General features: G+C 44.0%; 2 protein-coding genes across 2 annotated transcripts; one reads left to right on the plus strand and one right to left on the minus strand.

Moving 5' to 3' along the window:
• The first annotated feature begins 1,105 nt into the window (after nt 1-1,105).
• CINP (cyclin dependent kinase 2 interacting protein) lies at nt 1,106-7,992 on the plus strand. Its single transcript, XM_083863619.1, has 5 exons — nt 1,106-1,147; nt 2,470-2,638; nt 3,826-3,952; nt 5,461-5,590; nt 7,081-7,992. The coding sequence occupies exons 1-5, from the start codon at nt 1,141-1,143 to the stop codon at nt 7,281-7,283; spliced, it is 636 nt and encodes a 211-aa protein (XP_083719745.1). The 5' UTR covers nt 1,106-1,140; the 3' UTR covers nt 7,284-7,992.
• A 2,111-nt stretch (nt 7,993-10,103) lies between these two features.
• ZNF839 (zinc finger protein 839) lies at nt 10,104-21,545 on the minus strand (the record flags this gene model as incomplete). Its single annotated transcript, XM_083863988.1, has 9 exons — nt 10,104-11,437; nt 13,071-13,188; nt 13,849-13,989; nt 15,108-15,260; nt 15,599-15,691; nt 16,427-16,678; nt 18,420-19,325; nt 20,165-20,947; nt 21,387-21,545. The coding sequence occupies 9 exons, from the start codon at nt 21,543-21,545 to the stop codon at nt 10,458-10,460; spliced, it is 3,585 nt and encodes a 1,194-aa protein (XP_083720114.1). The 3' UTR covers nt 10,104-10,457.
• Nucleotides 21,546-24,846: the final 3,301 nt, after the last annotated feature.

Raw genomic sequence — 24,846 nt, forward strand, 5'->3', positions numbered from 1 at the left:
CAAAGGACCAGCTGGCACACAGGTCATGGTTACCAGATTAGCAAACGCTTGGCTTTATACAATTCATGAAATGTTACGTTTTTGGCTCAAATGACGTTGGTTTTGGTTTTTTTTTTCTCTGTGACATATAAATAAATAACGAAACAAAAAAAAAAAATCTAGCTGAAGGAGGTGGAAAGGGTAGAAAAAGGGAACCTACAGTCCCTGCACATCCTTAAAGGGATGGGAAAACTCAGCTGATGGTCTTGTGACACCCTATGAAACCTTCACAGAACCCTGGACTGGCTTGGGTTGGAAGGGACCCACAGGATCATCCAGTTCAACCCTCCTACCATGGGCAGGGACACCTTCCACTAGCCCAGATCGCTGTGAGCCCCATCCCAGCTCGCCATCAGCACTTCCAGGGATGGAGCATCCACAGCTTCACCTGTTTCACCACCTCACCACTGTCACAACAAAGAATTCATTCCTCGTATCTAACATAAACCTGCCCTTCTTTCACTTTGAACCCATTCCCCCTTGTCTTAACCTCTCTCCCTCAAATGCACTTCTTAAAACACATTCTATTGAAGAACACTCAGATGTTTCAAACCTTTCCTTGTCAACAGGTGCCCTCCCGCACCCGTGTGGCCGCAGCCCCTTCCAGAGAGAGACAGACCAGCGGCTCCCGGCCGGACACCCAGGGGCCGCCTCGCCTTCCCGCCGGCTTTACCTCGGCTTATGCCGGATTTACCGCCCCGACCAGAGCCCCGCCAGCGGGAGGGGGACCTCTCCGCGGGGGGAACAGCGGCCGAGCCGCGCTGGGAGCCCACCCCGAGCCCACCCCGAGCCCCTCAGCGAGCGCCGCCCGCGCCCCGGGAGCGCCGCCCGCGGCAGGCCCCGCTGGCCGTGCCCGGGGAGGAGAGCGGCACCGGCACCGGGCCCGCCCTGAGGGGCCTCCCCCGGCTCGGCGGGGCCGCGGCTGCACTCACCGCTCCGGGGCGCGGGCGGCGGCTCCGGGAGGGCGGCGGGGAGCGGCGGAGCCGAGCCCCGGGGCGGCGGAGCGGCGGAGCGGCGGCGGCCCCGGTGCCTGCGCCGCTCGGGGCCGGGCCGGGCTGGGCGGGGCGGGGCCGGACGTGAGCGAACTTCCGCGGGGCCGCCATGGCGGGTGAGTCGGGGGGAGCCGGAGGGAGGGGAGCAGCCAGAGGCGGGGTCCCGGCGTTTTCTCAGCAAACTAACGGGGTTTAATGTGGCTGTGGTGCTCTGCCAGCCCACAGGGCTGCTGCTGTCACATCCCGAGGGTCCAGCACCTCCCTCATGCCCCGGGTGGAGCGGGGCGGGGCGGTGGGGGCATGTGTGTTACCACATCTCTGTATAAATGTCCAAAGGGTGGGTTTCAAGAGATTTGAGGCAGGCTCTTCTCGGTGGTGCCAGCCAGGCAGACAAGAGGCAACGGGCAGAAACTGATGCACAGATGTAACACGTGAACGTGAATAAGAACTTGGTTACTCTGCAGTGACCGAGCCCTGAGACAGATGAGCCAGAGGCTGTGGAGTCTCCCTCACTGGAGATATCCGAGAACCCTCTGGACACCATCCTGTGCCCTGTGCTCTGGGATGGCCCTGATGAGCAGGAGGGTTGGACCAGCTGAGCCACTACGGCCCCTCCCAACCTGTTCTATGATTTTGTGTGGACTTTACATCTTTTGATGGGATGAACTCTTTTCAGGAATCTCTGTGGATATAAAACCAGCAAACATTCAGGCAGGGCATTTGGCTTGGCCTTGAGCCCTGCTTTGGCTGCCAGGGCAGGGCTTGAGGTGCAAAGAGGCTGCTTTGTGTAATCAGAGGGTTCTTAGAGCTGTCTGCCCTCCAAGGAGACACCATGGAACGAGGGCTTTGTGCTCAGCAGTGGAGCAGCCACCACCTTCAGCAGGACCCAGGCTTTCCCCACCTTCAGCAGGACCCAGGCTTTCCCACCTTCAGCAGGACCCAGGCTTTCCCCACCTTCAGCAGGACCCAGGCTTTCCCCACCTTCAGCAGGACCCAGGCTTTCCCACCTTCAGCAGGACCCAGGCTTTCCCCAAACTCTCATGTTGCTGTGAATTAATTCTGGCATTCGTGGCATGAGCACTGCATGGGTGCACAGCAATTGCTGCCATGATTTCTCTGTCACACATTGCATTAGCATCTGACTGTCATCTGGTGTCAGAGGACTGCTAGATCTGCCAGCACTACAAAGCCACTGCTGTCCCTGCTGCAACTTCACATCTCAGAATGTGCTTGCATTTGTTTAATAATATGGCTTTCTTGCCAGCACAAATAGGTGAGGAATTAGATTTCATTACCAAAGACAGTTAATGTAAATTTAATTTTATTTTAATCAATATTTACCAGTAAAGCAAAGAAATCCTTCACACAAATAGCTGCTGGACGCTGATTTGTTTCTGTATGCTTTAAATGGCTTTAATATCTTTATTTTCTCATACAGCAAAAAGTCCTCCTGATAGTACTCCAAGAAGGCCTGTTTTATCTGTCAGTGCAAGAAAAATTAAAGATAATGCAGCAGACTGGCATAATTTAATGATGAAATGGGAGAAATTGAATGATAATGGATTTACTACAGCAAACAAAATAGTCAACATGAGGATCAGTGAGCAGTAAGTATGCTAATACACACGAATAAAGATAGCATAAAGATTGCTTTTATTGAGAGATTAATCTGCTTTCTTCACTAGAAAGGAGTGGGAAGATAGGAAAAGAACATGTCACAGTGGATAAACCAGCTCTTAGATCAAACTCAGCAGTTGCATTTTTTGGTTACATAAACGATTTACATTCCAATAATGTCTCATGTAGTAATGATATTTGTAAGAAATGGGAAATGTTTCTTTTACATAAGGTAAAAGGTAACATATTTTAAATACTTATATAATGTACCAAGTTAAAATCTAATTCTATAAATCTCTGCCCATGTGAGTTCCCTTATTCTCTTGCATATTTTACAGTGAGGCATAAAAAACTCAAAAGTTCTGAAGATTTTAAGAAAGAATCAATGATTTGTACCGACAGAAAGTTTTAATGGTGATGATTTAAAACAAAACCAACAGAACCAACAAAACCACCACACCACAGCCGCCATAAAAAACCAAAAAAACTACTGCAGCAAAACTGAAAAAAACCCACTTTGGTATAGCTTTTATTTTCATGCTGTAATGGAAAACCTTAACTAACAGGGCTTTGAGCAGCTTCTCCAGAGTCCTGACAGCTGAAGAAGGTTTGTCTGACAGGGTTCTGACAGGTACAAGCTGAGGAATATTTTGCTGTAATGGTGCCAGATGTTGCTTTTGCTCTTTAGCAGCTCTTTCTCTCTAGTCTAAGTTTACAGCTGGTGTGGGGTAATCTGCCAGACAGGGCAGGTGTCTGTACATTGGCTGCTCTGGGGTCACAAATAACTGACTTGGATTAAATTTGCACAGAGGGGAGTTTGTGGTGAGGCACCAGATTGTCCTGTGGAGCAGCTGAAGCCTGGGCATACCTTGTCAGTGATGAGAGAACAACCTCCAGCACAGGGGCAAGGGAAAGAGGGGAAAAGTGTTATCTTAACACCTTCAAATGTTTTCTCAAGTGCATGTTCTAAGGTAGAGTAGTTGTGTTTTTCTCTGAAGATTATGGTACTAGCCCCATTTGCTCATGTGGCCAGCTATGTTTTGTGCTATTTTTATGTAGGAATTCTCATGAACAGCCTGTGAGTGAGAGATTTTGTAGAATCAGACCACAAGGATTTTAAATCTGCACAAGTGAACCTCTACATAGTTGTTTACACTGCCTCATATTTCTGTTTTAGATTTCAAGACAACAAACTGGAGATAGCATGTGATAACAATGGCACAGAACCTGAAAAGCCGACCCGAAAATACAATGAAGAGCTGGACAATTGCTGTGCAGAATTACTTGAGACCTTAAAGCATATGGTAATACTCATTTTTCAGACTTCATCAATATGAATCAATTCCAAGTGGAAATGTCCTAAAATATTTATTGTAGACAGAAAACTGGAATTTTCATTCATAGTTCTTTGGCTTCAAACCTAAATGACTATAAATCCAGAGTGCACCCTTTATTTGATTGATTGGTAAATTTGAAAGTTGATTTTACATCTTCTGCCAGCTTACAATTCTACTCCCTCCTTTATGAAGTGATCTGGAAACAAATCATACAAAGAATGCATTCCAAAGTTGCACCTGTTTTCTGCTTCTCATCCTGGATATTCCCTCTGTTTAGAACAAAAGAAACAGCAAAGCATAAAGCAGTGCTTTACCTGCCATCATATCCTTGCAGTTGTCTTTGATCAGACACAATGCAGTCATATTTTTAGCCTGCCTACCTGTATTTGCTGTGCAGATCTCCTTCTCTGGAGAGTGGAGTAAGGTAATTATTATGTAACCCACCTTTTTTTCTGGATACCTTGCTAGGAATTAATGTCACCTGTCAGATTGACAGGAAGCAAACCATTTTTTTCTGCCAGATACTGTAATTTAAAATTCTTATTAAAAATAACTTTTACAGCCTTTTGCCAAAGTGGAGGCCCATTAACAGGATGGTAGATCTGTTTTTTAATATAGACAGGATACAGTCCTCAAGTATTTAGAAAAAGGAAACTGGCTAGATTTCCCTCAGATTTTGTTCTGTGGGGAAACATATGGGGATTTTATTTTTTTTTTTTTCCTTGATGTACTTTTGTATTCAGGCTACAAATGCATTGATGAAAGTTTTTACTTTTCCTGAGTAACAAGACTCTAAGAAGCCAGTGTTAGATTGGATACCAAACATAGCCATGACATAATTTATTTTTCATTCCTTAGGAGTTTACAGGTTCATAGATATATCTGTGGTTTAGCTGCTTGATGTAAAGATGCTGCCTGCAAGCTTCATTTTGGTGTAAATATTCATACCCAAATGCACAAAGTCAGAGGCACATGAAGGAAGTGGATGGAATGACCTATTTTTTGAAGCAAGCTGTTAGATCAGCCTAGATATATTGTCAGTAGTTAAAAGCAGCTTGAGCTGCTTTTCTCACCTGCTGCTGATCTTTGGAAATTAAAGTCATCTCGGTATGGTAGTGTAAGAAAGTATCTTGATAGGACTTGTGCTATATCAGTGTGATGTTTTTCCCCAGTGCTAAATTTCTATAGGAAACTAGGGAGGTGAAAAAATGAGAGGGCTTTAGTATATTTCTACATGTAGAAAACAAAAGAATGTCCAAAACAGAATCATATCTGCAGTGTACAATATTTCAGAGTATCTCATTAAATCTTTATATAGATTCCAGTTTTGATTCCTGTCTGGAGTTAAAAAATGTGAGTTAGAATGTTAATATTAAATGGCCTTCATAAATAGTGTGTTTTTAAAAAATACTTAAGATTATTGTAGCCTAATGTTCCTGAGATATTCATTAACACTCCATGATCATCGTTTTCAGACAAAAATACAACTGAAAATGGAAAAGCTTACTTCAACTACTAAAGCAATCTGTGACTTGGAAAAATTCCACCACGGAGCTGGGAATTGCACAGCACCCTTCTTTCATACATGGCCCACACCATACTTCTGTAAGTAAAATATTGATTATCTTGGCTAATTACATTGTGTCATCAGTGTCATCTAATTTATGACTGAAAAATAAGCCCTCTTATGTGGATGTCTTGCCTGAGAGGGAGAGAATGCTGTCTCCTTTACAATTGACTAATCTAATCAATAAACACATGAATGCACCACTTGGTTTAGGGTTTCTGCTGGTGACTGCCAAGCATTGTCTGACATGCAACAATTACAGCATAGAATTAAATTTGTCAGCAGCTTGCAGTGTCCAAGCTGCAACAGCAACAGCATCTGCAGGCAGAGTTTTTGTATGTGCAAGTTGCTGGTGTTAAGCTGCAGGCTTAACTATTTGACTTGTTATTTGACACTGAAATTAAATCCTTGAATGCAAAAGAGCAAGCTATACCTCAGTTAATTCTCAAGCAGCCAAAGAAAAATACCTCTGATCTCAGTGTCAATCAAGACAAGAAATGTTACACTCTACTGTTAATATTAATTCTTTTAGCATTCACTTGATGGCAAAAGGTACTGCCTCCCAACTGGTATTACCCCAGTTTTAAAACTGTCTGAATTCAAGAGAAGCCTTGAATTTCAGACAGTTTTTTTGCATGCAAACCAACTGCCTTCTTTGTGAAGTGAAAATCATACCTCTGTGAAGCTCTGCTTCTTACTTCATTACCACAGTTTAGCAGGAATCTTATGTATTAGTTTCTGCCAGCTTAAAAGAATAAGAATGACAAAGACAACTGCTGTCAAAACACCCATTGTGACTGAACCATTTAGTGATGCTGTCTACTCCATGAAATACTAAATCCGTCTGAAGGCAGTGATAGTTCAGGCTAAGTTAGAAGCACAAGCATCAGTGTCTCTTAAAAAACACTTTGTGTGGTTATTTTTAGCAATTCAAACAATGAAAGATTGCAGATGCATTTTAACCCCCCTACCAGTTTTACTAACATAACTAGTAACAGTTTGTACAATAAACACTTCAGGTTTTGTCTGTTGGGTTTTTTTACTGTTGTTTTTCACTATTGGTGTTACTCATTGGTGATCATGCATTGCTGAAATGCATCACAGCATGAGGCCATCCTTAAGATTAGCTAAAATCAAGAGCCACTCTAAAATGTGAAGCTTGTATTGCAGGATAGCATTACCAAATTTTAAAATCAGCTTTCAGTTATTTGAGGAACAGCTGTAACTGATAATTTTGCAGTGGGTCCTGAGCACCACTACCACTGCTTATTCTATAATTAAATGCAGACTCATGTCAAAATCAGCAGTGTGTAAAATACATCCCAGAGCTGAGGAAATTGTTTAGCATTTTATATTCTAATGTAAAAACATCATTAATGCTGTAAAAAAAAAGATGGTTAAATTTGGAGAATAGCTTATGTGTAAGGTAGGGGGGTTTTTATGATCCATATATTACAAGTATAATTTAGCTTTTAGAGAATTGCTGAAATGTTCTGGTCAATGTGCTTGGCTTTTCAATCCATTTCAGATGAGGTTTGTCTGAAGCTGTCTGAAATGTACAAGAAGGAGCTACAACTCAAGCAAACAATTGTACAGGACATTGCTCATTCTGCTACCCAGGATCTGATGATGGTGTATTTATCAACGTGGTTGTACCAGCCTTACATTGAGAACAGCAGCATGCTGCTGCTCGAGGCCATGCTGCTGGAAACAGGACACAGGCAGTGCTAGAATCCTAAAGGTTACATGGCTGGCTTCTAGTGATGCTTATATGAATTGGCATATTGCAAGGCTTACCAAGTAAGTTGATTTTTTGTAAAACTTATTAAAAATATTTTTCTCTATTTATATTCCTGACTTTGCCTCAGCTGATGCTCCTTTTTTTTCACGGGACAATCGAATTTTGGTTGTTTTAATCTATTTTAAGAGCAACACAGAGGCTACAGGTAGGAGGCAGTAGTCAGAAAGAGGACCACTGCTTGGTGGTCTGGGGAATCAATGCATGTAGAAGCTACAGCAAAATCTGTTACTCCCCCCTAAGTCTGGACAGCCTAGTAAAATACCTACATGGTCCCTTTTGCCATAGAAATTCAGCACTTCTTCATCTTTCATGGGCTTTTTTTTTTTTTTTTCATGAATTAACAGGGCAAATGTTTTTGTACTTGCTTTATAAGTGGAGGAAAGGAAAGCACAAAAAGAAGAATCCAAAAGGATCCACACAGTTTGGTGTGTGATTTTAAAATGCTGTTGCAGATAATAGTGCAAATTCTTGTTTGGTTTTGATTCTGGTGTTGTTGGGTACATCACCCTCAGAAGAGTGATCCAAGCCTGAACCAGCACTCAAGAAAGGGTTAGTACAACTCAGCATTCTACAGTCATTATATAATAAGGTCTTGTCCCTTTTAATTAATTTTAAATTATATTTTTTAAGGTATGTTTCATGAAACCTCTGTTGAATAAAACAAAACCTGCTTTAGTCAAGGCTGTATCCCATCTTGTTTTCTCCCTGTCAGGGGGTTCAGTGAGTTTTTCCTCGGGTCACTGTTACTGATGTCAAGTGGTTTTGGTTTGAAGGTGTGTCCATCCCCCTGTACTGATAGGAAAAGCAGGGTCACTTATCTAATTAGCCCCTTAGCACTTATCTAATTAACTGAAACCTCAAAAGTTTAGTGAGGGAAATACATCAGTTTCCTGGATAGGCATGAATTGGAAGGTTTTATTGAAATGTTGCTCTATTGAACAATGAGGTTGTTTCTGGCAGAGTTCTATTCTTAGCCCACAGCTCCAGCATCTAAAAAGAAGTTCTGCTGTAGCTCAAGGAGAATAAAGTTAGGAACAGCTTTGTTGGGTTTTGTTATTTTTTCAGTAGAAGTGTTCCACTTAGTTTAACAGCCACCTTAATTCATCTGAGCTGGGCCAGACCTGTGTCACTATGGAAACATCTCCATACTTCAAAAATATTTTCCAAGGAGAAAAGAACATATAGAATTGTTCTTTTAGGATGAGAGTAGGTGTATTGTATTTCCCAGCATGTGCAAATTGATAGGGAAGGCAAAATTGAAGGAAGTTTTCATTTTCTGCACCGGTGGAAATTGTGGTTTGTTCTTATTTCTTAAGAGTAAAAAAGCTCTTCAGGAAGGAGTCTTCACATTCACAGACCCTCTTGCTTATTGACTGTTGCTGGGCATTGGAAAATTACTGCAAAATCATTGCAGAGATGATTTGTCATTCCAGCTCTAAGCAGTTGATTGTTATATTTGTAGCCTTCAAATATAATTATTAGACAGTCACTACAAAAAGAGTATCATAAAGAATTGCTCACTGCAATCAAAGACTTTGAAAGACCAGCAGAACTTCACTTTTTATGCTACTTTCACTTACAAGGTAGATCTGTATCCTCTGTCAATTACAACCTCCTAAAAAAAGAGGAAAAAACGCCCCCAAAAATGGTAACTCAGTAATAACTCATTAATGTATAGTATCTTACACAGCTACTCAAAAAAGGCAACATTTTGGGTAATCAAATTCATCTTCTACTTATGCAACAAAGAAAAAAAAACCACCAAACAAAAAAGCCTAACCCAACTATGTTTAAAGGGACATAGCAGAGCAGTTTATTTAATGTAAATTGTCTTCTGTTTAGGTTCAATTTTAGTGGTTTTTTTTCAGTAACAATACCATGAAAAAAAATAAATCAGTGTTCATACTCAATTTAAGAACAACTCTCCTGTCCTTGGCAGATTTGTCCAGTTGTCCCCAGTAGTTGCATCTATTCAGCAATGAGGTGATACTTTTTAAGGATATGTTACCACTTTTCAGTAATGTCTGCTCATTTAATGCTGTTCTTTTTCACCTGCTAAACTTCTTGAAAGAAAAGACAGTGTCTTGGACAAGATGCTGGTAGGAGGTCTCCACAAAAATACAATCTGATCCAAGGATCATATTGAGAGTATGACAAAAATTCAAGTAATTTACCAAGTTTCCTCCCTGCCTAGTGCAACAGTCCCTTTGTATTATGATTAAACAGTACAAGGTAGTGTGGAAAGGTTGAAGAGTAGAACTGATAAAGGATGCATCATCTGAAAGGAAAACAAGGAGTATAATACCAGTCTAATAAAAAATAGCCCATGACAGACTAAAGCAAAAAAAAGAATTTGGTACCTCATTAAGGAAAATTAGATCACTACTTATGCATCTTCCCATTTATGTCTATGTAACAGCAATTTTTAAAGATGTGGCTGAACATTAGACAAGCAACTTAAATACAGTTCCAACTGTTCAGTACAAATCAGATCTTGTTTGAGGCTATTTTTGTCTCTTAACTCAGTGAATGCTTATTTCAGTAAGGATCAGCTAGGCTGTCACATTATTCCCAGAATGCACAAGCATAGATTATATTTAAACCTGCCCATTTTTCCAGGCAGATTTATGTGCATCAAGTCTAGATGCTGATGAATATTCAAGATAGCTTTTAAAAAGCATAGTAAGTGTTTTGTAATCTCAGTGGCACAGAAAATGCACATTTTTAATATAGCTTTTATTTTACCCATACACAGCTTGCCAGTACACAGCACATCACTGCTGAACAGCAGTACAACTTACTGCATTTTTAGATGGCTAGAGAGAAAAGGAACTATGTAACAAAAAAGAACAGTGCAAGTTTTAGGGTTGACAAGATTTTCACTTTCCACCCATCCCCAACATATAAAGCAAATAGAACAATGTTAATTCTAGAATTTTTGGTTGCAACGCTGCTAGATTTATATAAACATAAGTTATAAAAAGTACAGGTCATAGAAACAGTTTACAAATAAGTTAAATTTCAATTATCTCAGTATTCACATTAGAAAAATATACATTTTATAATCAGTCTTTTCCAGAAGAAAGCTTATAAGGTTTTCTAATTTATGGCTCCAATTCACTTTGCGAGAGCAAAATATCTTCACTTTGGCCACCTGCTTCCATTGCCAGTAGTGCTTCCACTGTTTCCAAAGGTATCCCTTCGGGTGTGCGGATGTGCATCGTGGTACCATTGGAATCAGTCACAATAACGATGCCTTCTGCCTGAGACAAAACAGCAGTGTCTGGATGAGACAAGATAAGCCCATCTGAAGTCTGAATAAAAATCTGTTCCTGTCCCTGAGACAAAAATTCATGGCTCTCATCAGAAATCTCAAAAGCTACAGTTCCATCTACAGCAACTGTATTTGCCAGCTCCTGTGCTTCCTCTGTCCCACAAGAATATTCACTCTGGTTTTTGAAAGCATTTTCCTGGTTCCCATGAGGGGACAGGGAGGCTCCCTGGACAGTGTACTGGTGTGACTCAACCTGAGCACCGTGGGGGTAGTTTATTGGCACGACGTTTGCTGAAAAAACTTTTTCAAGTTCCCGTATCTCATCAGTCATATCGGCATTGTGGAGTTGCTCAGAACGTTCTTTAACTGCAAAATCAGGGTTTTCTTCTTGCAGTTCATGATATTTCTGACTGTGACCATTTTCTTCAGTGGTTGGTGGGCTGGTGCTGTGCCTGGCCACTGCCTGCTCCGACGGGGAGCTGCGGAGCTCGGGAGCTGCCCCCGGCACGGTCCCAAAGCGCGCCTGACCCGGGCCAGCCGAGCCCCCTGCTCCCACAGGCAGCACCACCTCAGTGTGCAGCACAGAGCCTTCACCTGCCACGTCTGGTCCCTGTATGCTCACAGCCTGGGGATACTCTATCCTCATTTCCACGGTTTGGGAGAAGGTACCTGAATTTTCACCATCGAGTCTAACTCCTGAATCAGCGAGTGAATTGTGTTCCTCTGCTGTCTGTAATGTAGTTCCAGTTGTACAGCAAGTGATGTGCCTATCTTCTGAAAGCAGGATTTCTCCATTTAATGGATTAAAACCTGAAAAGGGGAAAGAAGTATTATTTTGTTGGGCAATCTAATATTGCATGCCATTTATTTTTCAGCAATAATTTTGGGGGAAAAGCTAGATTACTTCCCTGCTTTGCTTCCCCCAAATTAGCAAACCTGAAGCACCTTACAGGAGTTTCACAGAACTTCCCAATGAGAAAGTCACTATAAAAATATTTAAGGAATTTTTGAATAGTGATATTTTATCAAGTATTTCTATGTTAAGAGACCTTACATTAAGAGACAGCATTTTTCTGTTCATCCTGAAAACAACCTGGGCTGAAAGGCAAACTCAATTTTCTTCCATCTGTCATGAAGCCAGTCACATTAAAAGATAAAGACTTTTCCAGGCACAAACTTATCAGCTGCTCATCCTCATCACTTCTAGTAAGTTGATGGAAGCATTTAAACTTCTGTTTAAATTTCTATTCCTAATCAAGCTCATCCTGGATTCATACATATCATTAGGTTAATACGTATTAGCTCACTGCTAAGAGCCCCAGCAGCACTTTTGTCCTGTGCCAGAAAAGGTAAAAACCATAAATGCAGTGTTTTACCAGTTACTTGACCTGGACCTGACCACGGTCCCAAACCCTGAAAAGCAGTTAAAGCTGCAGTAGTACAAGCTGTCAGTCTTTATTATTAAATATCAAAAGGAGCAAGTAAGTTGGTTTAGTTTTGGATTTTTTTGTTATGAAAGATACCAGTGCACAAAAAAGGAGATCTAACACTGCAGAGAGGACTATTTTTAACATTTTGCACTGTAGACTAGCAAACACCCTACTAGCAGGTGCAAGCAAAACATAATTTTAAAAACTCATAGCCCAGAAGAAAATCATAGTGCAGCAAGAAGCAAGCATGATCATGCAGAGAGCCTTTCAAAGAAAGAAAATCGAAGGGAGGGAAACAAAAATAACCATTGACTGAAAGACATGCAAAGGGCAAAAGCAAAGCCACTTAGAGCAACACCAAAACAAAGTATTTACAAAGTAGATGGTACTGATAGACGTATCTTACTAGAGATTTACTTTCCTTTCACTGTTACCCTTCTAATCTGAAGGATGGCAGGATGAAACATGAAGAAGGAATAAAAAGAAAGCAGCCACCTGAAGACTGTGGTGCAAAGTGGTGCCTCAATTCCAATACAAGATGTATTCCAATGATGGATGCAAGACAGCCTACAGTAGCTCTCCCTTTCCCACAAGTTCCACAAAGCTCTGGTAGTTCTGCTATTGTGGCTGGCTGAGGCCAAGAGGAAGGACGTGCACTCTGCTTCCTCTTCCTCTGCTCTCTCACAGCTGACACAATGGTCATGCACTCAGAGGGACAGGACAGACAGGAAGCACACAGCAGAGGACAGTACTATGCTCATAAGTACTATCAGTAACTGATTATCATGCATCCAGGATTGAACTACTGCTGTCTGCATCATCTGTAACTTTTCCCTCCTCATGAGGCCTTTCCAGTTAAACAGCTGCTTTTGAAGGACCTGGGAAGCAAGTTAAGAAATGAAACCATAAGAAAAACAAAAACAGCATCTTGAAAAACAAAGATTTGTTCAGCTCCTCCATAAACAGAACAGAACTGGAAAATTTGAAGAGGTTACCATCTTTTTCAAACGTACACAAATTCCCACTCTTTTCTTTCATTTCATCTTGACTGGCATAAGCATTGTTCACATTCTCTGTTACATCTTCTAACTTGGTCCTTTTGGCTGGTGGCAACAATTCTTCCCCTGAGCTCTGTCAATAAAAGAGATGATTAACTGCTGCCCCTGTAACAGGTGACAATATTGGAAAAGATAACTGTGGGAACATCATGGCAGTGAACTGATGAACCTTGAAAACAGGATTTACACTAAAGGTCTTCCTAAGAGGTAAGGATTTAAACACAGACCTCACACTTCACCAAAACTCCAAGGGGACAAAACACAGCTCTCTGCTACAGCTATAAATAGACTGAAGCTCATCAACTGACTTGTCAGAAAGAAACTGTTTTCATGCCCCTCTATCAACCACCAATTAGGAGAGCAACGACTTCTCCAATGTCTGAACCTGCTGTAGGTTAGGCCATTTCCTCTAACACAAGTCAGAATCTGTGGAGCCCCCAGTACCCAGCACCTCAACGATGTTCTTTTGTCCCTGTATTAAAGACCTGTAAGTCTTTGATACTCTCCTGAATGCTACTACGTATCATCCCAAAGTAAAAACTTGGTGCTAGTTCATATGCCCTGCTATGATACCACAGCAGAGACTACTTTCAGTATTTCTGAGCACCACAAAAGCCTTACTTTAACATGACTCAGATAATACAGCATGATTTTTTAAGGAATAATTATGCATGTTTTAAAGGTTCTAATTTGTCTTAGTTTCACTGTTAATCTTCACAAAGGTATTGCATACCTCAGCTAACCGTTTTTGTCCCAGTATGTCCACAGGCACTTGCTCACTAACCATTTTAATTACACATTGTGAATAAGAGCCTGCACCTTGCATCTTCTGTTCTCCACTGAGTATTTCTGTGATTCCTAGAGATTCAGCAACCTTCAAAAACAGATGTAAGGAAAAAAGTAAAAGTTAGCCTCTCAGATCTGAATACAGAAATGCTGAAATACAGATTAGTTTTCTTAACACTGAACTAGAAACTACATCATGTCTAGCCTGACAATCACCTCAGCTCAATGCAAGTATTTAGACTCCCACGTTTTCTACTAGCCTTCACACTGACACATGACCTTCATCTGAAGGTGACTGTTAACAGGCAAACTTCAAAGAATTATGGTTATATATAGAATCCAGGGACAGTTACTCAGAGCAGTGTTTAATAAAAGATTATTGAGGCTCTCCATCATATAAAAAAATTGAAGTCTTCCTGTTTAGAGTATCTCTGTATAGTTAAGGCTTTTCCCCCCTCCTCACATTCCATTCCTGTGCCTCCTCCTTAGCAGGCATGCTACTATCCAGCTTCTCAAGGCTAGGTTGTTTTGGGGGTTGGTTTGGTCATGTTTTCCTTTTTTAAAGAGCATCATTCTATATTAAGAATGCACATGAACACGGAAGAGAAGCAAGAAAGAGGTTCCATCTGTCTTTCCAGATACAGCTCCACAGACAATGAATCTGGAGTCACTGAAATATTAGTTTGCAATTTTATTAATGTAGTCACTACCTTTCACGTTTGTTATTGTGACTGTAAACTGCATAGATGCATTCATTTTGCCCTCATTTTGCAATGAAATTACTTACCTCTTTAAATCAAGGTCACTCATTTTAAATATAGACCCCTCCCACCTTCCTGATCAAACATCAGGATGTACCTTTATAGGTGGTTAATGCTAAATAAACTTTGCAGTAACATGCAGCTTCATACTGCCCTAGATATGCAAGGCAGGTATCCACACTGCTAGAATTGGTTTTTATCCTTCTAGTGTATCCACTGATATAAACCAGAATTGTAGTTTTATTATGGATTTCTTTTTATTCTTGGCAAGTTGTTGGACTTTTCACAATAATGTCTATTTTTGCTAATTAAAAATCATGCTTTCAAATAAGTTTACCTGCATGAGAAAGTTTATTAGAGAAAGTTAAAAATCCAAAGCATCTAAGACAAAGCAAGCAAACAAACAAACAAACAAACCAATCATAGTTCCAGAGTGCTTTATTACCTTAGCATCTTTTACTTCAACAGGCTGTTGGCAATTCACAGAATCAGAGTTCCTGAGGTGATCATAAGCCATTTTCTTTACCATGTTATGCAAATCTTCAAATTCCCTATACACATCTGGAAAGTAAGCTTTGGCTGGATATCCTTTTTCCACCTAGGAATAAGAGGGGAATAAAAAAGGGTTGTTTCTCCCTCCCTATACTTTAAAAAAAGATGAAATTAAGATCTGTCAATTTTGTTCTGTTCAACACTTTAAAATAGGAACATTCAAGTCAAAAGACTATGGAATATTCAAAATGCCACTGAACCAAGCAAGGATTTGAATTGAGATCTACCAGAGTTTTGCCTATATAAGACTGAAGTGATGTGTGGAACATCTAATGCTGCATCGTACTAATTTAGAAAACTCAATTATGTCTCTAAAGGAATATTTTTATGTATACTAATGGAAGTATCCCTAAAATAATTTAATATTTTTACATAAAAACTCACCTTCATCAACAGAAATTCATACACTGTAACAAGCTTTGTAAGACGTGGGAGAGCCAGCTCCATTAAGTCCTCATTATCACATTGTTGTATTAGCTGTCAAAAGCCAGAATGAGATTATTAGGAAAAAGCAGCCCACATGTTATGCACCCCATTTTCAGAACATAAAAAAATCACAATTTTTTTTTGAAAGATATGCTGTATGTTTAGGCAACTTTACGAATAGATGCAAACTAACTCCAAAATGGGTAAGTTACAAAACCTCAGAATAGTTACTACTATTACTACTACTACAGACAAAACTCAGTCCCAGAAATGTTGCCAATTCATAGAGAGAACAGCAACCTCAGTAGCTTTAGTAGCCATAAAGGATCTACAACACACTGAAGACAAAGAACAAGTTGTGTTATTGGATATTAATCTCCATTCTATCCTCCCCCAAGACCACCTTTGTGGGTTTGTTTTTTGGGGGGTTTTAAATTGTTATTTCTTTTACTGTGTTGGAGGAGATATGTAGTAGTAGCTAGTAACTTTCCTTCTCCAGAAAAAGGGTAGCAAGAATACATCTACATGTCAGAAGTCCTTTTCCAAACTGAGTTCCCATTTTCCCTTTTTCCAGTGTTCTGTTGGAAGTATTTTTTTCTTAAAAAACATTTTCTTCTCAGAAGCCATCTAAGGCTTTCATCTTGTCCATACATGAGGATGTAAAAAACAGAAAATCTTTTTTTGAAAATGATTCATTGAAAATAACTGATTAAATAAAAAAGGGTGGGGGGCAAAATAGGACAGGGGGAAAAACACTTGTGAAGTAATTGCAGAAGAGAACCATACCTCTTTTAACCTAGCTTTTCTTCTGAATACATTGTGTTCTGCTGACACACTACTAAGTGACTTTGAAGGGGACTGACCAGGTCTGCCAAGCCTTCCAGAACACCTGGATCTTCCACCCATCCTGGGTCGGCCACGTCTCTTTGGTCGTCTGGGTCTTCCAGGTCCTTTAGGTGTTACAGGTCCCCGGCGTCCTGAACTGGTTTCATTTGGTTGTTCTGCCAGCAAGTGTCTGCTTTGCTCACACTCTGAAGCCTTAATTAAAAGGAGAAGTATTTATTCACCATTTTAAAGAGTTTTGAGGAAGACAATTTTAGAATTGTCATCTATGCAAACAATAAATAGCATATTTAAAAAAATGCAAAGCTGGATACAAGCATAACTTGCAAAGAAAGTTGTGGAATAAATCCAACACATTAGTAAGACTGTTACTTCTGCATCACACATATGCCATTATTTGCAGAGTTCGCATTTTTGAACCATAAAATGTCATACAAAATAAGAAGATTAAATAAACATAATGGAAGAGGTGTTTTAAGTGGGTTAAATACATTTAATATTTTTGAAGTAAAATATGTCCTCTTTAGATAAAGAGATTGTAGAAATAAAACTTAATTAATAGTGAAACATACTCGAAGTATAATTTGGGTTTCATTGTAACCTGTCAAAGCATGAAGACTTTATAAGAAAGACAAAACCTCTGACACCATGAACATTGACAAGCCCAGTAATTCAATATCAAAATGTACTGCCCAGTTACAACATTTTAAAATCCTGTCTTCCCTAGGAATACAGCTAGGAAGCAGCTTCTGTTATAAGATCACACAGAAAGTCAAAGTACCTTTTATTTGTTTAAGTTACAATGATTTCAGTGTAAAACTTTTTAACTGTTCAAAGCAGTGATTTCTTACTTAAACATCTTCCCTTCCAAGCTAAAATTTCTAAGAATGTTCCAGCATCTTCCAAGAAATGAGTTTATAATAGTACTGAGGTACATCAGGCTTCTTTGCATGATCTGTACATTTGCATCCCAACATTCAGTAACTCCCTACTATTCTACTGATTAGGAAAGCTCTATAAATGGCAAATTGATGTCAGTTCTATCCAGGGATTAAATTACTAAATTAGTTCTAAATTTGACATAGGACTAGGGGTTGAGCTTGGGGATCTTGATTGGCTTCCTGTCTGTATCGAACAACTACACTAATTCAGAGAGCAGACTTCAGTATTCTGCAATTCTCTTTTTCCAGAGATGATAACTGAGTGTAGAGGTTGAGGGAAGGTTTGTTTGCTGCACTAGCACCTTAAGCTGTAAATTTTCACTTTCCTGAGAACAATTTTACAACTACAAAGACAAGTAATAAGTGTGACAGCCTTACATCTAAACGAGTACTTTTTCCTAGCCAGCAGCTGCATCAGCTCTTGCTGCAAAATGTTAAGAGTCATTTCAATGTTAAAAGAGAAGCTTTTCTTTGAAGTGACCAGCTCAGAACATCACAGGAAAAAATTTGCAGCTGAGGCAGCTTTCACCCCAGAGACTTAAATTTCACCCGCGTTTGGTGTGCAGGGTTTCAAAGCCTCACTTTGAAAATCTGCTCTATGAAAAGTTGCAGTTCACTGCTGTGTTCCAAATAAAAGATCTTTCTGTGATGACATTATTTCAGCAACAGAAAATGAGAGAGCAGATGATGTGTTGCCAAAGGCTGTAACTCATCCAAATGCAGAGAAGAATGTGATTTATGCAGACAAGGTGAAAACTGTATGTCAGAAACCCAGTGAGAAATAAACATTCAAAGAACATTTAGTTGTGTGTGTCTGTGCAAGAGTACTATTGCTGCAGCACTGCAAGAGACAATTTGCTTTTTAAAGGACTTCAATGGGAAATTTGCCTAAGGTAGTCTATCAGTGGATATTTCTGAGCAGTACAAGACTGTGCAGCTACAGAACTGCCATTCTACTTCCACAGAACTGACAGTTTTTCTAAGTAACACTTTACCTGTTCTCCAGCCTTTGAATCAACAGTTTCTTCCAGACTGGTAGCTAGGGCTTTTTCATGATTTAAAGTGACAGCAATTGAATCCAGATGTGTTGGACTCATCATTTCCTCTTCCACAAATATACTTCCATTAGGCTTATTTAGAGGTATTTTCTGAGGTGAAGACTCCAGCTGTCCATGGTCTGGGTTAAGTTTATAATGTCTTGCTAATCCTCCTTTTCCTATGTAAGACTTTTCACAAGTCTGACATTTAAATGTTCTGGGTTTTAGATTGTAATTTGAAGAACTGAATAATGCATCCTTTCCCTTCACCTTTCCTTCTTCATCATCTTCTATACTCAGCTCAGAGTAGTCATCAGAATCAGACTTATGACCATCAGCCAAATCCTCCATTTTAATGAATTTATAATCTTTAGCTTTGTATTTGGGGGGGCGTGAAATCCGTCCAGAACGAGTTTTCACCTTCAAGGATTTCTTTAACTTGTCGTCCTTTTGCTTTTTTTCAAGGCATGGTGTACTTGCTGAACTGCCTGCAGCCACGGGAGGATTTGGAGACCTTGAAGCGGATGCTGTGGCACAAGCAGCCCTCCGTCCATTCACCATCTTAGGTGGGGGAATCTTGTCCACAGACACTGAGCCGTGAGATGGTAAAGGCCTCTGCATAAGCAACTGAACCAGAGACTCAGAGGAACTATGCAGGAATAGCTGCTGCTGCTCAGCTCCTGAAACAGGCTGTATCCTAATGATCTGGGGATTAATAACGCCAAGTCCTGGTACACTAGAATTCCTACCAACTGGCTGACTCAGCGTTATAGTTTTGGGCTGGACTGGTGCCAATGATGTCATTGGTCCTTCAGTTTCCTTCATCTGTCCTGGCTGAACTTGGACACAAATGGCTTCCAGCTGCTTTTGTGGAAAAAAGGAAGAGTTGCAATTACACAAATACAGCATTAATAAATAAATACAATATTCATCAAGATAATACACACATGCCCTTAAAGCAAAGCGTGAAGAAACCGCTGCACATCATTAGCTTTCCATTTTAATGCATCAAAGAACAGATTCCCTTCCTTCAAGGCATGGGTTTTCCTGCACATTTTCTGCTGTGACTGCTGTTCAACTAAAGCATGTAAAGTTTGCTCTGAGGCCATGTCACAGCTTTGTTTTCTGCTAGCAGGCTTATCTGGACTAGCAGAGTCAATGGCATCAGCAAGGCACATTCATAACCTGCAGCACATGGGAAAACTACAGTCTGCTACATGACACAGGCCAAATGCCCAGTCTGGGACATACCATAGTATGTGTTCAGTTCAGAAAAACTTTGTGGTGATGATTCACGGAATCAGATGTTACTGTTCATCTCCCTTACAGTTTCTCTGCCTCATCCAAATTTGTGCCTCAGTTCAAATCAAATACTTCACAACCTGCACCCCAAACGTGGGTTGAAACCAGCAAGAAGCACGCAGTGACTTCCTCTGTCTCACCACTAAACCACTACGGAACAGGTCTTCTAAGCTGTTCTTGGCTGCACGTGTTGTCAGACCCAAATACTGACCACAGCAGCGATTAGCTACATGCAAGCACAGATTTTCCTAAACCGCATTAAAAGCTGTGCCTTTGAGCTATGGGACTACAGTCTACACCCGAGGGCAGGTGTGACTGAGAAGAACGGAAAAAAAAATTATTAAGAAGTATAAAACCCGCCGGAGCCACGGCTTCCATCCCCACCGGAGCCCCGGGGTTACCTGGTGCGGGAGGAGGCGGGCGGCGGCCGCGGCCCTGCCCTGCTGCAGGGCCACCTGCTGGGCCGCGCTCTGCAGCTGCCGGGCGGCGTTCCGCATGATGCCGCCCGCGGGCCGGGGATGCGGGGGCGCCGCGGGCTTCACCTGCTCCTGGGCCCTGCTGACCTGCTCGATGACCCGCCGGAGCTCGGCGGGGGCCAGCGGCGCGGCGAGACGGGGCGGTGAGGGGGGCCCGGGGCTCTCCAGCCGCTGCAGCTCGCCGCCGTCCGGCCCCGCGCCCTCCGCCCGCAGGGACAGCTCGGTGCCGCCCGCCGCCCCCGCGCCGGCTTCCAGGGCGGCCAGGCTCTGCACCAGCTCCTCGGTCACCGCCAGCAGCTCCGCGCCGCCCTCCCCTGGCCCCGCCGCCGCCGCTATGCCGGGGGCAGCCCCGCGGGGCCCGGGCGGCTCGTCCTCAGCGGGCGGAGGGGGCGGCAGCGCCGCGGCGCCCCCCGCCCCGGGAGCCGCCATCTTGGCCGGCGCCGCATCGGGGGCTCTCCCCGGCGGTATCGGGGGCTCTCCCCGGCGGTGCCGGCGGGCGGTGCGCGGGGCACCGGGGCCAATGGGGCCAATGGCGCCCCCGGCAGTGCCCGGGGCGGGGCGGCCGCAGCCGACGGCGGCTCGCGCGGGCGAATCCCGGCGGAGGCGCGGCCCGAGCTCCCGGCCCCGGGTGCGGCTGGAGGTGGGGCCCGCGGGCGGGGTTACCGGGAGTCGGGTTTCTCCGCTGTTCCAGCGGAGTCTGTGCCGGGTCTCGGGGAAAGTATAAGAGGGGAATTGAGCTCCTAGAGCGGGTACAGTGCAGGGCAGTGGGGGATAGTTGCGGGAGTGGAACGTCTGCCTTACGAGGAAAGGATGGAGGAGTCGCGCCTTTCCAGCCTCCAGAACAGACAACTCAGCGGGACATCGTGTCTAAGTGTCTAAAGGAGCTTGTGCCCAGAGAACGGATCCACGCTCTTCTCGGAGATGCAGCCTCCAGGACACGAGACAACTGGCAGAAACTGGTGCACAGAAAGTTCCCCCTGAACACGCGGAAGAACTTGGCTATGCAGGTTATCGGGCACTGGAACAGGTTGCTCAGAGAGGCTGTGGAGCCTCCCTCAGCTGGAGACATCCCAGAGCGGTCTGGACGCGGTGCTGTGCCGTGTGCTCCGGGACAATTCTGCTCTAGCGGGGACGTCGGGCGAGTTACGGTCTCCTCCAGCGGTGACTCGTCCTGTGAATGAGCGCTCCGCCACTGCTCGCACCGCGCGGGTTCGGGTGACAACCCACACGGCAGGAAAGAGCCCGAAGGGGTCACCCCAGCACAGAAACCGAAATCCGCGCTCTGCCGGGGCCCGCCGGGCTCCATCGGCCGCAGGAAGGCGATAAAGCTTGGTCCGTACCGCAGCCGCCCCCGGTGCTCGAGCCCCGCACAGACACACACAGACACACACACACACCCCGCCCCGCTGCCGTGCCCTTGAGCAGAGGTCACACCGCATCTCAGCTGAACCGCTTGGGGTGGGTGGGAATCGCTGGGACAAACTGGAGAGATGAAAGGGACGAACAGGAGAGATGAAAAAAAAAGAAGAAAAACGGAAGCTTTGTGGCCCGTACGGGGATCGAACCCGCGACCTTGGCGTTATTAGCACCACGCTCTAACCAACTGAGCTAACCGGCCACCTATTACCTTCCTCGCTCTAGGAGGAATAAAGAAAAATAGCATCAATGTTCCACCCTTCAGCCGGAGTAGTGAAGGCGACAGACCGGGCGAGGAACCTCCTCGTCCCCGGGAGCGCCGGAGCCGGGCCCGCACATATGGAAACATAGGCTGAACTCCTCAGCAAAACCAAGAAGCAAATCGGAAACTTGTTCCCTGCCTATAGAGAGATGCAGCGCCTGGTAGGAAACAACCATAACGCGGGATGGGGGACAGCCTCTAAGTCGGTAGGGTAATGCTTCTTCAAGTTTACTAGGATATGATTTCAGTTTCTTTTAATTAAAATATTTGAACATTCTTAAAAGCATCTACTATTCTGTTTAACGCACTACCAGGATCACGGTTTGCACGGACAAACAATTCGCCTTTTCTCAGTGCTTTGATTTTTACTACATACGCCGCATAGAAAAAACAACTTTTCTGCTCGCCTTTGAAACCTGCGTTAAAGCACAGGATGCCCATTTAGCAAGAGGCAAACACCGGGGGGAGAGGACAGGGAGGGGATGACAGAGCTCTCCAAAATGCAGGTTTTTGGAGACAGCTCGGTGAGGAGAGCACAGCCCCTCGGTCTCTGCCCGGGCTCCTCTCCATGCCGGGCTGGCCGCTCTCCCCGCCCCGCAGTGGCGCGCAGGATCCGCCAGGGATCAGACCTTCACCGGGGATGGATCTGAGCCCGCCGGGCGCTGCTGGGCCGCGGGGACTCGCCGGCAGCCAGGGCCCGCCGCTGGGTTTATGGAGCGGGTCTCCTGTCCCGGTAAAGCCCGGTCCCCTCCTCAGGCCTCCCCCAGGGGCGGCTGGGCCCCGCCATCCCCGGGCAGGCCGGGCCGTGCTGCTGTCCCGAATGTGGGGGGCTCGTTGCAGGGTCCATTGACACCTCGAGGGGAGGTATTTCTGGGGTTTATTCTAGCCTGCGTAAAGCAGGGGACTGGGTGGTAACCCACAAAAGTCTAGCTCGGTGATCATCAAAACTTTACACTTGCTCTACCTTTTAACAAACAAAGGCATCGGCATTCCTTGATTACCGACTACATAACTTTTCTATTAGTTAGTATTTAAACCACTGTTTGCCAGTAGCATCTCGCCCCTCATGCTGATTACTCATCAGGCGCGGTCCTTTGTTCCACTTGAGTCTGGGGTCCCTTCTGGGCAGGCGGCCAATGGGTTGCGATCCCGCACTGCCGAAATTACGTTTCCCCCAGTCAATGTTCCATTCTCCTGACTTCAGTCCTGATGGCTCTCTTCGAGACAGCCTGTTCACCTTGGGACTGTCTTTCCTTTTCCCTCAAAAACTACATTATCTGTGGGTGCGACATCCACACCCCTCACACCCGCCGGGGCAGCGGCGCCGGCACCCCGCGCTCACTGCGCATGCGCTCCGGCCGTGCCGTGTGCAGCAGGCCGCGGCGCGGGGCCGGCGCATGCGCGGTTGCCGGGGCGACTGGAACACAACATGGCGGCCTGAGGGGAGCGCCGGGAGCGGGGCCGGGTCGGGCCCGGCCGCTCCTCCTTCATCCCCGGCACCTGCGGGACGGCGCGGGAGGCACAGTAAGGGGGTACGGGGAAAGGCCTCTGGCTCTTTCTTAGGGACGGTGCGGGCTCGGAGCCTCCAGGGAGGCTGGCGGTCACCGAGGGGGCCGTGGTCTTACGGAGTGCCCGCGCTGAGGGGGCCGCAGGTGCTTCTGTCGCCCCTGGAAACGCCGTCCCTGCAGCCTGTGGGCAGCTCCTGGGGCTCGCATGCCGACGCTGGTCTCTGCGTGCCACTCCTCCGCAACAGGGTGCGAATGGTCTTTCCTGCGGGGCATCCCCCCGGCTGCTGCTCTCCCCAAGAGCTTTCCCAGGAACTGCCAAGTTTTCCTGGTTCGTCACACTTTGCCTTCCATTGCTTAGCATCCTTCACATCATCCCATGTCACACCCTGCATATCTGGCGTGTCTCTGAGTGCAATAATTAGGTACCAGGGCATTGAAGCTCAACTTCTTGCTGCTTCCTTCATTTCTTTGGTTATTTCTCTCCGCCCACGCGTATCAATGTCATACTTAAACATCACAGCTTTTTCTTCGTCAGTATCTCGGCATCTTTGTAACAAAGTGTTTGCTTTAGATTTTTATAATACCCTCTTTTGACTTTGTTCTGCTGCCTTTTGTGTCATCTTGTATTGGATTCTTTAATTCTAAATGCCTGTTAATTTTCCACACTCCCTAGTTACAGTGATGGGGTGTTGTCTTTGAGCTCCATCACCTGCCCATAGTGTATATTTAGATCGTTCATTATTTCCTGGGTTTTCTAGCCTCTTTCACATTAAACTCTTATTCTGTTGAATGATCCGTGGCCACTTTTTGCGTTGTTGGATGAATTCATGTTGCTACAACTTGTTCTTCCCAGCCTTTATTTCCCTTTCCACTAAAAATTCTAAGCTGGAACGTCTGTGTGTGCTGGACCGGAGGGGAGGGAGAGGTGAGAGAACATCCCTTGTTACAGATGCAGGAGAGGACTCTACCCAGTGATCAGCTCTCTTTTATTCCTCAGTGTTCCATGCAGATGGAATTAGAACATTTCCTTTAATTTATCCTCGAGGCTTTCAGTCTTACAGTGCTCATAAAATGTTTAACCTTTCCTTCAGTCTTCATCTTTAACCACAACAAGTTCAGGGAATCTAACTGGAAGTCAGTTTTGTTCTGTAGCTGTACAAATTTTCATGGTTTGAAGTTGCCAGGCTGAGACCTGGCTTTTTGTGTTCCACATGTGTTTGAAGTTCTTTGTTCTGGTGGGTTCTTTTTGTTGCCTGGTCACTCTCAGGATGGGATCACACCATGATCAGGATGGTGCTGAAGTGGATTTTTAAGAATCCCCAGAAATCTTGGCTTGTGAATGCAAAATTAAATTTTTTTTAGTACCCCTGAAGGTCTAGATTTTATTTCTTCTTATTTTATATAAACTTCTATTATTCTTA

The sequence above is a fragment of the Zosterops lateralis genome, assembly GCF_965231275.1.
Source record: "Zosterops lateralis genome assembly, chromosome: 6".
Classification (NCBI taxonomy): Eukaryota; Metazoa; Chordata; class Aves; order Passeriformes; family Zosteropidae; genus Zosterops; species Zosterops lateralis.

Excerpts from the sequence above, each read along its gene's own strand:
- CINP (XM_083863619.1), top strand. Across the intron at positions 2,639-3,825 it reads AACATGAGGATCAGTGAGCA|ATTTCAAGACAACAAACTGG; the intron begins GTAAGTATGCTA and ends TTTCTGTTTTAG. Across the intron at positions 5,591-7,080 it reads ATGGCCCACACCATACTTCT|ATGAGGTTTGTCTGAAGCTG; the intron begins GTAAGTAAAATA and ends AATCCATTTCAG.